This window comes from Lycium ferocissimum, chromosome 12, assembly GCF_029784015.1.
Source record: "Lycium ferocissimum isolate CSIRO_LF1 chromosome 12, AGI_CSIRO_Lferr_CH_V1, whole genome shotgun sequence".
Classification (NCBI taxonomy): Eukaryota; Viridiplantae; Streptophyta; class Magnoliopsida; order Solanales; family Solanaceae; genus Lycium; species Lycium ferocissimum.
Genome location: NC_081353.1, coordinates 40,199,889 through 40,213,184, shown reverse-complemented (window position 1 = coordinate 40,213,184; position 13,296 = coordinate 40,199,889). Strand labels below are relative to the sequence as shown.

The window sequence follows — 13,296 nt, the reverse complement described above, 5'->3', positions numbered from 1 at the left end:
AACAATACATAAGTCAAAAAAAATTACGTCTTTGAAAAAAGATATTCAAATTGAAAACCCTAAACAATTTAAAATTTTTGGCCCCTAAAAATACTTGATTCTCAACATATCTAAAACCGGGGCAAAGGGCGTAATGCGGGAAAATTCGACAAAGTATGAAAAAATGAGGCGTAGGGAGAATCATGAACATTCCCCTACGTAGATAGTTAGCCTCGCGTACAGCTTAATTCCAGCCTTTGAGCGAAATACAATGTTCGTCGCCCCTTTGACTTTGATGCTATGTCAATACAAGCCAAGGGATTATGTGTAATAATATTCATGCTTTGGTCATCTAAGCATTTTATCAAACACTTAGTGGGCATAAAGCTCCACAATCTCCATTAATGGTGTTTCTTCACCCAATTCCCATTTTATTACTTATAGGTGATTCTACAATCTCAATTAGATGTAATTAACATCATTCTCGAAATCACCGTATCATTATAACAATCTCGAGTCAACAATCCAAAACTCTGGCATAGTTTATATAATCCTCTTTATCAAACCCATTTACTATTCTCCCAAAACTCATCAATTCACAACTATACATGATTAGAGAGTAGAAACATTACCTTTTTGAAGTCCGATCCTCTTGAATTCGGGTTCTGGGGTTTCCGCGTCAATAAAAATGTTCCCGATCCTAACTCTATGGATTAGAAGAGTTTACTCGAAGTTAGAAAGGGATTAGGGACTTAAATTCACCAGAATCGTGATAAAACTTACCTTGTAGGGTTCTTGAGGCTTGAGACTTGTTCTTCTTGACTTTAGGTTAATTTTTCGTGAATGGGGTGCGGGAAATAGACCCCAAATCTTAAATATAACCTAAAACGCGTAAACCGGAAGCCTTTTGACCCGGCGGCCGTTTCGCGATGGGTCCGCGATGCGGGACCATCGCGCAATGTTACGCAGCTCAATACTCAGACTTGCGCAATCGGCCCGCGACAGCGGATATCGCACGCCACCCACGTGCACAATAGCGGCAGCAGGTCGATTACGCAGTGTTGATTAAAATGGACATAACTTCTTGTACACGAATCCGTTAAAGACGTAATATACCGTTGGAAAGGCTATTTTAAAAGGGATACAACTTTCATAGTTTTCCCAAATTCATAACGATTTTTCACGAAGAGAAGTTGGCTGGAAGCGGACGTCGAAAACTTAGCGGATTCTATAGGATTTCAAGTGCTTTACTATTAGCCATATTGAGATGATCATATCTCCTTGATCCGATCTCGATTGGCTTGGTCCTTATATTGTTAGAAAGGTATTTCTACATACTATAACTTTCATTAAGGGTACTTTCCCAAATTCCAAACGATTAAGGAGTTATCGGCGCCGAAATAGGCACATCAACCATTTTCGCAAAAACGTTCAAACGCCAGGTTTTAATTTAAAAGCTCTAATGTTGTAGTCTAGCTTAGTTCGAATATGCGGGATGTTACACATATGGACTTTTTATGTAGTTGAGTCGGGTTTAAAGAGAGCGGGTTTAAAAATGAAATCGGGGGATTTGGGGGTTTCCGTTATGGTAGGGATATATTTGAAAACTTTAATGACGGGAGGGGTATTTTTGACCCAAATTTATAACGGTGGATATTTTTAAGCCTTTTCCCAAAGTAGAGGGGCATTTTTGACCCTTTTCCCTTAAAACAATTAAATTAATTTAACTTTAAAAATTAGTCAACTTAAATTTCGAAAAGCGAAATATGATAACTAATTTGGGATAAAGGAGTAATAACTAATATGTTAATAACATTGTCTTGGCTGATTCCAGCACACGAATTTATGATAACATGGCGAGCTCATAGCCACAAAGTTATCTAGCTATCTTTGGAAAAAAATGACCACAGATAGACATGTATTCAAAAGGTTAGTTGAATATTTAAATTTCCTTAATAGTTTAGCGGTTTAGCCTACCAGACCTATCACCTATAACACTTTTGAAAAAGAAAAAAAAAAAGGTGGTCCCGCTTAACCATTCTCGTGAAGAAAAGGATAATGTACCCATTGAAGAGTATAGAGAGCAAACATAATTCACAAAGAAGAAACAGACACAACTTTACTTTCTTGATTTTATAGCTTTCTCCAATGGCCACTCCAGTGAAAGTGTACGGACCAACATTATCAACAGCAGTGTCAAGAGTTCTAGCTTGTCTTCTTGAAAAAGATGTTCCCTTTCAGCTCCAACCAGTTAACATGGCTAAAGGGGAACACAAGAAACCTGATTATCTCAAAATTCAGGTAAGTTTTTTTGTTACACCCAGGGGTTTTTGTTTGAGTTAATGTTCAAAAATACATCTGAACCATCAGCCTAAGGAATAGTCATTTCCTATTCCTAGCTGAATTATCACCACTTAGTATTAAAACACGATATTTGTATTATAACACCTTGATATATCCTAATTGAACTATCACCTTCTACTCAACTAGGTGTATTTTAATATATAAATGGTGATAATTCAGGTAGAAAAAAGGGAACAAATGGTAGTTAGGATGCGAAACTCGCAAAAAAGTGGTAATTAGGATGTGAAACTCGTAAAAAAGTGATGGTTGAATTGTGTTTTTTACCATTACCTATTTTTCTTTTAGTAATTTCCCTCACTATCTCTCACTTTCCTAATTTTCATCAGCCCTTTGGTCAAGTCCCAGCTTTTCAAGATGAGGCGATCACTCTGTTTGGTAATTACACTTCTAGTCCTTCATATTCCCCATTTTCTAAAATCCTCCCCAGTCCACATAGCCCTGTAAATATGGGGTCAGTCTAAAAAATTGGATCTTTAAACTGCTTTATAGTAGTGTTGTATAATTTGGGTTCTTGTTCTTTTTCTTTGCTTACACTGGGATGGAATATGGGCCTTACACTGCTGTTGGTGGTGCTTATTCTAGTAAGGAACTTGAGTTTGTAGTCTTTTTCCGAACATCATATGATCTGATGATGTTTATCCTATCTTGTATGGAACTTAGGTGTTATATTGTTGTTTATGAAGCTTATACTAGTATGCAATTTGGGTTGTACATTGTTGTAAATGAGGCTTTTACTAGTATGCAACTTGGTTGTACATTGTTGTTAATGACGCTTAAACTAGTGTGGAAATTGGGTCTTACATTATTGTACTTGATGCTGCAATTTGGCTTGTACATTGTTGTAAATGATGCTTATACTAGTATGGAAGTTGGGTCTACATTACTGTTCATGATGGTTATACTAATATGGAATTTGGGTCTTACACTATTACGTATGATGCGACGCTGTTGATGATGCCTATACTAGTATGGAATTTGAGCCTTACACTGGTACTTATGATATGATGTTGTTGATGATGCCTATACTAGTATGGAATTTGGGTCGTACACTGTTACTTATGACACGATGTTGTTGTTGATAATGCCTATACTAGTATGGAATTTGGGTCGTACACTGTTACTTATGACACGATGTTGTTGTTGATAATGCCTATACTAGTATGGAATTTGGGTCGTACACTGTTACTTATGACACGATGTTGTTGTTGATAATGCCTATACTAGTATGGAATTTGGGTCATACACTGTTACTTATGATGCGGTGTTGTTGATGATGTTTATACTAGTATGTGTTCATGACGCTCATACTAGTATGGAATTTGGGTCTTAACATTGTTTCATAATGCTTATGCTAATGTAGAATTTGGTTCTTGCATTATGGTTCATGATGCTTAGACTAGTACAGAATTGGGTTTGCTTTCATGATGCTTATACTAGTATGGAATTTGGGTTTACATTGTTGCCTATCTTTTCTTTTTGGTAAACCCAGAATCCAGATCTATAAATAGGTACATATGTGACAAATATGGGAGTCAAGGGAACAAGGGACTATACGGAACAAACCCGTTAGAGAAAGCATCTATAGACCAATGGATAGAGGCAGAAGGACAAAGTTTCAATCCACCAAGTTCAATTCTTGTATTCCAGTTGGCTTTTGCACCACGAATGAAGCTCAAACAAGACGAGAACTTGATCAGACAGAACGAAGAGAAGCTCAAAAAAGTGCTTGATGTGTATGAAAAGAGGCTCGGAGAGAATCAGTACTTGGCCGGAGATGAATTCACATTGGCCGATCTCTCTCACCTTCCAAACATCCAATACCTGGTGAACGGAACAGACAGAGCAGAGCTCTTCACTTCAAGAAAGAATGTGGAAAGGTGGTGGGGTGAGATATCCGGTAGAGAATCATGGAAGAAGGTAGTTGAAATGCAGACCTCACCCGTTCCCTCCTAGGACTTGTTCAAATCATTTGCTTTCATAGATCATAATGTTGTGTTTCTTGAGATATTCTGAGTGGCACTTTCTTCAGTTAGACTAGCTACAACTACTTCTGTGGGTTGAATAATGATAGTTTACCGACAATGCATCAAGGAGATTATGTTGAAGTTTATTTGAGATGTGATCTAGATATTGTGGGATAGTTGTGAACCAATCGTAGTAACTCTCCTACAAGGATATTTTTTTTCTCGGAAAGATTAATTGTCGCACCTCGAATATCTTTATATCCTATGATTAATTGTCGCACCTCGAATATCTTTATATCCTACTTCCTGTGTCTTTTATGGATAAAAAACTGTGTCCATTTCCTTTTATTGAACTAGAAGTGTCAATCTGGACTATGTTATATCGGCTGAACCAATTCTTGATCCTGCAATTACATCCTAATCACAAAAAAGATACAATATTTTTTGGTATGATTTGTAGAAGTCTGGAATTTTATGATCACAAGTCTGAAGTTTGATAAACAAGACCATCTTATAAGCATGAGAATTAGTCTAGGAAAACAATTTTTTTGAGAAAATACAGTTTCGGAAATAGTCTTGGACTATCTTACATAAGCTATAACAACGTTTGATCCACGGAAAAGCTGCAGTTTTGGAACTAGATTAGTACAATGGAAAATTTACATGATGATCTTAAGCGAAATGAACTATTTATCCTGCTCCTCTTCTTCTGCCAGTCAGTCACCTTTAGCAGCTGGTCATCAATCTTTCCTTATACTCCTTCAATTCCTTCTGGTACCTTTCCTTGTCTTTCACCCCATAGTTTTGATACACCTGCATGCATAGATTAACAATCAGTATATATAATTTTGTTTTACTGATTGAGTTTGAGTATAAAGCAACTATGCTTCAATCCCAAGCAAGTCGGAGCCGACTATTGAATCCTAGGTATTCATGTTGCTCATTTAAAAGCCCGCATTCCAATATTATGTAAGAGTTAGTTTCTCTTTCTCAATTTATGATGAATCTTCAAAATACAGAATGATCTAGTTTAAGCATGCTTACAGTTTTTCTTCGGGAGATATTGTTCCAAGATTCTCCAATCATCTTAGTGAATTGCCTCTCTCTATTTGGATAAAGAGAGTAGAGCTTGGAATGTTTTTCAGCAAAGAAGTTGTAACCACTCCTATTAGGTTTCGGGCGGTTAGGGTCTCCATCCTTCCTCCTCCTGTTCCTCCCTCCTGAATAGTGGTAAGGTGGCAGATTGTAAGGTACAATGGCGTTGCACGTTTGTGCAGGTAATTTGGAAGAAGATGATGGAGCTGGTTGTCGTGGATGGTAAAGTACTCCATTGAGAACTTCAGATCCCATTTTGATGGACACCAAATAACCACAGTCAAATTTGGCATGAATTGTCCCTTCAGCTTGGAAACACATTGACCCTAAATACACAAGAAAAAACACAATAGCCAATGTGAAGTTCATTGAATAATGCTGTAACATTTTAAAAGAAAACGAAATTGTATGAAAGACACTCACCAGGGCTACTAGAGTAGTCTTGATTCGTAATAATGTAGTAACAATATAACGTATTGGTACTCGGACTCTTCAGAAATATTGAGGGATACGTGTCGAATTCTCCAAAATTTGTGCATTTTTGGAGAATCTGACATGGGTGCCACAATATATTGGAGAGTCCGAGCAACATTGTGGGACAGCATTTGGTTACTCAAAAATCTTAAAGCTGGTAAAATGTGTTCCAATCAATAATGCTAAGGACACATATTTACTTTATGTGTGTAAGTATTTGATATGTAAACATGCAATTTCTTTTAAATTTTTACTGTATTTGGAAGAATTCATATGAGGTAGGTTCAATTGAATCTAGAATTTTCGTCCGGTGTGTGTGAGAATTAGAAATATTGAATTTTGAGCACATGATCTCAACACTGCAATGAATTCAACGGTAAGAATTTAAAGATTGAACCATCAAGTTTCAATTCTAGAGTTGCCTTTAATGTGAGTAGTCACACCTATGTTGCACATGTTTGATTTAGGTCACATCAAGACATGAAAAAAATTTATATAACATAGCTCCTATTAATCCCATTAGGTTAAGGGGTTGATTTGACTTGTAAGGTAAAAGAGTTAAGTATGACATTTTAGAGAGAAAAAAGTTGTCACTGAGTAGGATTTCACTAGGAGTGGGCGTTTGGGTCATCGGATTGGATATGAAATTTTCGGTTTGAATATTCGATTTTCAGATTGAAGAAATTACAATCCAAATCCAATCCAAATAAGTTCGGATTGGATTGGATATTTTAAGTTTGGTTTCAGATTATTTGGTTTGGATATTTCGGATTTTCGGATTTGACTCTTGAGACTTAAGACATACTTATTAGGAATGAAATTCATGTGTTAGTTCCACTGAGGTAAATCTAAATCTTAATTGCTCAGTAAAAAAAAAAAAAAAATCTGCCAATTCAAATTAGGATTAACAAATCCAAGTCATGTCCAACATAGTAAATCCATACCAAATAAAAGCATTTTGAAACAGTGAAAATGAACAAAATAAATCTAAGTAGTCATCTGGAAAAATAACAAAGAACTCTGTCGTGGGTGACACTAATGTGAGACTTGAGAAGTAAGAAAACCCTGTATTATATTTCATTTAGTAGAGAATTGTATATTGGATTTAATATTTTAATGAGTAGGGTCTTAGGTACTAATCTATTGAACCTTTAGAAATTAGACTTATTAGTACTGGGTACATATGATATAAGTAGGTCTAGATAAAAGATATAAAAATTTCAAATTTTCGGATATCAAAAAATCCATAGTACTAAATTCATATCCAATCCGAAATCCATAAATTTTAAAAATAAAATCCGAAGTCCAATCCATAATCCAAAAATTCAAACCAAATATTTACTTTAGCAAATGTAAATATGCACTTCAGCAAGTTACATGTTGTGTTCTTCTATTTATTTTCGTTTTCTCATTTCAATTGCTTTTTCCAACTGATCAGGAGGCTTGTGGCACTGCAAAAACTCCAGAACCAGATACAGCTAGCATGCAGAATAGCAATTGCATATCCTCTGGTAGTTAGTTTGTAGAAGTTAGTCAATTTGATTCGTCTTCTTCTATTAATTTAGATTATTGCTTTGCAGATCTTGATTTTTTATAATTATTGTACATGGTGTTTTTCTTATCTTTTCAATTGTTAGATTAGAGGCAGATCATAAATATTTTATGGTTTCTGCAAGCTGTTGATAGGTAGGAAAAGTGATCTCACTACATAAAATATAGATAACAATGTGTTGCTTCGAATAGTCACAAAATTATACCTCTCTAAGCTTGGTTTTGCAAATGAACAGGAGATCTGGTATCACAAAAGACTTGAAAAAACTACAACGCAGAATCCTCATGTTTTTGGGTCGTCCTCATTTCCATTCTAAGGCTCTCCACATGCATGACTGCTAAATTGGACGAAAGATTCTGTGTCTTGGTGAAGGTATGCGTTCTTTCACTTTAATCTTTAACAATGCACTATTTCCATATAATGGTATTCTTTTCAGGCTAATAGTTATGTATTGCGCTACTTTTAATTTCTGTGATGTTTTTCCAGTTAGGCAAGAAATTGTTTGTAGTACACCTGAATAAAATAATGTGCACGTTCATAAAAAGGTGTAGACGTGTCTGGTTTGATATTATGTATTAAATTAATACTACTCTACTATTTTAAGTGCAGATGTATTATTTGGCATAACACATTGGATCTTGTGTTGAGTTGTAATTTACAGATCCGACATATTAACAAAGTATTGAAGAGGAAATTGGATGAATGCTCAAAGGAATCACAACAAGTTGATGATACAAAAAAAGAGAATTGGTAGGTTTTAAACAGATGGAAAAGTTCAAGAAAGCCAAGATATTAGTACACCCTTCCCCCATTTTCATTTTGTTATCTTTCTTCTAAATGAAGGACTTTACATTGCATTCTTAAGAGGGATATTAATGTCTACAATAAGACATTTGGTTATGACAGATTAACCGAACAACTGAAAGAAACATGTACCGGCAATATCGTCCATAAGAAGGTATTAGGTGAGATATGTACTTAATTACATGTTTGTACCTCATATAATCGAAATAATCAAGAAAGTCGTAAACATATCTAATTTAACTTTGATTCCACAGCTTTGTAGGTTCAAACGATATCCAATCATCTTAATCTCGAGCGTACGACAATCCACATTAATCATTCATAGAAACTTGTACTTTATTCTTTTGATGTATAATTGTTTACTCAAAATTTTATCTCAACATTATTGATACTGTTTTACAATAACATGTACTACATGACATGATATACACGTGCAACGCACGTGCCGAGAAACTAGTATATATAAATCCACGAGAACAATTTAGCACCACTAGTGACAAGCCAAAGACAAGAAGACAAATATAAACAAAAATAAATCGAGGTATGGAATTCAAGTTCACCCTTCATGCCTATAATAACAAGAACATTTTATTTTAACCAATAGTTTAAATTATACGTACTGGTCCCATCACCATGTAAAAATCATTACACAATCAAGTCATTTATCAGATAATTATATTTAAAAGTAAATTTCCGAATAAGAATTAATTGATAACCTAGTTAAAATATAATTAACCTCCTATTACATGATGAGAATCCACTAATAAAATAAAAATTACACTGCTAAATACAAGGAGTAAAACTTTTCCTAATTATAAACTATATAAAAGTAAAAATAAAATTGGCTTCTACTCCATGAAGTTTGAAATACAAGGAGTAAAACTTTCTCTAATTATACATAAAAGTATTTCTCATTACACTATGAAAAGCAGGAAACCTCTAGCTTAAAATTTATATTACAAAAATACTCTTCTTATTAACTTAAATATCTTACTTATAAAAAAAATACCAAACGCGTGTGAAGGGTGTAATCATAATTAATTTAGTTACAAAGATGACTAACGGTTTTCCACTTTCAATTTGGTTTTCAACCATTGCACTTGTTGGTTGGGGTTTCTAAAGTGGCTGACTTTTAATCGAGTTTTGAAAGGCGGTTTTAAGACTGGCCTCGGGGCGAGGCACTGGCAAAACACTCGAGGGCTTACGTGCGGGGCTTAGTTCTTGTTAGGCTTACGTCCTAAGCGCGCATTGTACGCCCTAAACACGCATAACGCCCCGATTAAAAGGCAGTTTCAAGACTCGCCTCAGGGCGAGGCACTGGCAAAACGTCCCCGGACTCACGTGCAGGGCTTAGTTCCTGTGAGGCTTACGTCCTAAGCGCCCGGTACGCCATGAACACGCACTAAAGCCCAACGCTCGGGGCGCGCCTACAGATTCTTACACAAATTATATGTTAAATTACTTAATTAAAATCATAGACCCTCATAATGCTTTAACAAATGAATGATACTTAATAGTTTTTCATCTATAGAAATGAGAAGATCGAGTGTAACTCAAATAACCAGTTGTAGTATTGCATATTTACTATTTGAGAACATCGTGAGGGTGAATATCATAATATTTCTTTTAAAAATACATAGCCAATTTGTACATTTTCACTTGTCTTTGGTCTTTTGTCTTATATATCAAAATTATCATATTTTATTATTTTGCTATTTGAAAGTAATTTTCATTTTATTCATGAAGGAATTACGTTTTAATTACAATACTAGTATGATAATAATATTGTTTTATGATTTTTTCATTGATTGAAAAGTTAAGATGTTAAAGTTGATTTGTATTCCATTATAGCTTTTATTTCATTGTATTGTTTATAATTGTAAAATTATGTTATATATAATTACAATTTTTGTGAGGGGTGGCTCAAGGTGAGGCTAGTAAAGCTTTTGTTTTAGACCCTCAAACTTTTGAGGCCCCAAAAATTTTACCGATGATTTTATGGTTTAAGTTTCTCTTAAATAATATTGAATATTGTAAAAAGAAGTACAAAATATATATAACAAAAGAAAGAAAAAAATACTATCTACGTTTTAAAATTTTGAACTAAACTACTCAAATCTTCATATTATTAAATAAAATTTTTACAATAACATCCCCGGGTAATGTCTTTTAAACACATGGCTAATATCGATTGACTTGACTTGATCCTCACTAATATAAATACTAATGTTACCCTTATCATTTATTTACGGCTTCTTTTTTATGTAACTTTACCCATTTAAAAATATTTATTGTAATTATAATATTTTACGGATACAAAAAAATAAAAAATAAAATGGGGCTTACGCACATGCCTTGAGGCTTATGCCTTGCGCACACAGACAAATGTAAAACGTATTTTTTATGTCTTATGCCCCCGCCTTTTGGCTTTTTGCTTTTAATTAATAATTAAATACAAGATTCAATTTGAGAAGCGGAGCACACAGAAACCTTCCAACAAATTGGATTATTTGCAAGGTTCTAAGTATTTTTTTTATTCTCGATTATATATAATTGCCTTACCTAAAAGGCTAGAGTGTTAGAATATTGGCTTTTTAGGTACAATTTCTGTAAATGTTTGGATAAATTATCATCGTCTCAAGGTCGTTACAGGGCATGAATTAAACTTACATTAATACTTGAAATACTCTTGAAATTATTAGAATAAATGAAGTTTACATTTTGATACCATTTAAAGGTTGGTGACCTTTTTTTTTTTTTTTTTTTTTGTGCAAAAAGGAAAACTCTTTTATCTCATGAACCAACATCAGTCTCTTTCAAAGGCCAAAGGTTCCATTTTTAGATACAAATGATGCTTTACAAGTTGCAATATATCATGATTTTTTTTTTCATGTTTCTCCAGAATAATATATATACTCATTTGCTCATTAGTTTTTCAACGATGTTATTTCACACCACTGAAGGAGGCAATTCCCCACTAAATATGATATACGGATATATCCGGTAACCTTATAGAAACCGCTCATAGAATATGAAGGCAAGAATGCGAGAAAAATTGCCCACGTCATTACTTGGGTAATTGGTTTTGAGGTGCATGAGCTTGTGGTCTTGTTGGGCATGTCGCGGACATAGCACGTAAGCGTCGGCAATTTCGGTAAAACATGGCCTTCTGGAAGAATGCGGAGCCCAACAACACTGTTCTATAAGAATTCTCCACACGGTGTCGTAGTATATCTTGGAACGCTCTACAACTTTCATGGTCTCAAGGTGTTGTTGACTATACCACCTATAATTGGTCCATAATGCATATTAGCATAAGGTTCCTCGCCAATCAGAATTTCCCAAAGCACAATCCCAAAGGAAAAAACATCAACCTTCTCAGAAACCTCACTACTGCTACCATTCAATAGCTCTGGAACCATCCATGGAAGGGTTCCCCAAACACCACGAGTTACGAACGTATTTCTCTTTATTTTTGAAAGTCCAAAGTCACCGACTTTACAGATGGGTCGGGAAGGATCTTTTAAGTTGACAAGCAAATTGTCACATTTCATATCAAAATGTACAATATTCTTTGAATGGAGATATTCCATTCCAAATGCAGCATCCATTGCAATTATGAGCTTCTTGCGGCGATCTAGGTGTCTGTCCTTACAAAGCAAAACATGTCTGAGAGACCCATTCACCATGAATTCTATTACTGTGGCAAGAGTTCCCCCTGGCCCATCTTGCACTACACCATAAAATGTCACCACATTTGGATGATGAAGCTTTGAAAGAATTTCAGCTTCACGCCAAAACTCGTGAGTCAATCTCTCCTACTCTGATGAGCGACCTATGAAACAACTTTTCTTTATTTTCTTTATGGCAACATCAGTTCCTCTCCATTTTCCATGGTAAACAGTTCCAAATATGGAACCCAATTCCCTCAACTCCTCAAGATCTTCATTCTTGATAATCTGCAATGAGTTTCGATCAAAATTTGTCATAGAGAGAACGATGAGTGGAAAACCAATATCCTGAAGTTCTTGGTTCTCATCCTAATAATCGGATTCGGGTACTTTTAAATGCATTGCACCATCATACTGTGTGCTTTGAATGATAGTGGTTTGAGAAGGATTGTAATCTGAAGGCACATTCATGGTGGACGGTTCAACATTCTCGCGTGATGGGTGTTGAATATCACCTTCAATATTCATTCGGGAGTCCATATGGTCTATCATAGCTCCACCACTAAAAGGAGGATAACCATAATCAATGGATGCTTCATCCTCAACCTTTGCACAAGTAGAAGAGAGACTAAGATGATCCTGGTCTATCAGAGACACGTCTTTTCTGACGAAATCATCTTGGGCTACCTTTTTAAAAAAAGACCAGTGCTTTGGTTCATGGTTCTCCATATTCAAACTCAAAGCAGTTCCATCAGCGCGCAGTGGAACAGGCACTGATGAATCACCCATTATTTTAGCTTGGGAAAAAATATCAGAGAGGAACTCTCGGGGATAGTGGTCATTAATGTCAATAAGAATGTCCCCGTGCTCAGGAGAGCCACTGGTAGCAGATGGCTTCCCTGTGGCCACTGCTGCAACTTGAGGCTCTCTCTCAGCTAATGGCTATATTTGCCCCGTAGGTTTATTTTCCTCTGGTCTATTTGCAGCTGCATCACCCCTATGAAGCTGGGGTGGCTTGGAAGCAGATACGTCGTGAACAGTATTGCTAGTGATAGGATTATTTGGTCCAGATTTCACTTTATCGGCATAAGTTGCTGCTTTCAGTTCTGGCTTCTCAAGATTTGCTTCAGAAACATCTTCACAGACTTTTGAATTAACTCCCTTGGCGTTGGTGACCTTTGATCATGAATTTCAACATAAATTGTGGATGTATATAAAAGTGAGAATATTTCCACTACAATGCGAGATCCTTTTTTGATTTCTATATTGATGTGTTTTAGCAAGCAATGTGAAGTATTTCTTTCATATTATAAGAGGTATAAAATATTAAAGAGTTAACCTTAACAAGTTATTTAGAAGAATCAATTATGCCTTTTGAGTTTACGGAACCTGA

General features: G+C 35.3%; 2 protein-coding genes and 1 long non-coding RNA gene across 3 annotated transcripts; 1 reads left to right on the top strand and 2 right to left on the bottom strand.

Annotated features, from left to right (window-relative positions):
• The first annotated feature begins 1,999 nt into the window (after positions 1-1,999).
• LOC132038921 (glutathione S-transferase-like) lies at positions 2,000-4,565 on the top strand. Its single transcript, XM_059429417.1, has 3 exons — positions 2,000-2,280; positions 2,670-2,718; positions 3,833-4,565. The coding sequence occupies exons 1-3, from the start codon at positions 2,128-2,130 to the stop codon at positions 4,294-4,296; spliced, it is 666 nt and encodes a 221-aa protein (XP_059285400.1). The 5' UTR covers positions 2,000-2,127; the 3' UTR covers positions 4,297-4,565.
• LOC132038923 (uncharacterized) lies at positions 4,393-4,793 on the bottom strand. Its single transcript, XR_009410313.1, has 2 exons — positions 4,589-4,793; positions 4,393-4,551 (listed from the first exon to the last, which is right to left on the bottom strand). It is a non-coding gene; the product is annotated as an uncharacterized LOC132038923 (long non-coding RNA).
• Positions 4,794-12,251: 7,458 nt separating this feature from the next.
• LOC132038922 (uncharacterized) lies at positions 12,252-12,861 on the bottom strand. Its single transcript, XM_059429418.1, has one exon. It carries the CDS (start codon positions 12,690-12,692, stop codon positions 12,273-12,275), a length of 420 nt encoding a protein of 139 aa, XP_059285401.1. The 5' UTR covers positions 12,693-12,861; the 3' UTR covers positions 12,252-12,272.
• Positions 12,862-13,296: the final 435 nt, after the last annotated feature.

Coding starts and splice junctions, on each gene's coding strand:
- LOC132038921 (XM_059429417.1), top strand. CDS start 2,128: ATGGCCACTCCAGTGAAAGTGTACGGACCAACATTATCAACAGCAGTG. Junction 2,281..2,669: donor CTGATTATCTCAAAATTCAG/GTAAGTTTTTTT, acceptor AATTTTCATCAG/CCCTTTGGTCAAGTCCCAGC. Junction 2,719..3,832: donor TGAGGCGATCACTCTGTTTG/GTAATTACACTT, acceptor TGGTAAACCCAG/AATCCAGATCTATAAATAGG.
- LOC132038922 (XM_059429418.1), bottom strand. CDS start 12,692: ATGGGTGATTCATCAGTGCCTGTTCCACTGCGCGCTGATGGAACTGCT.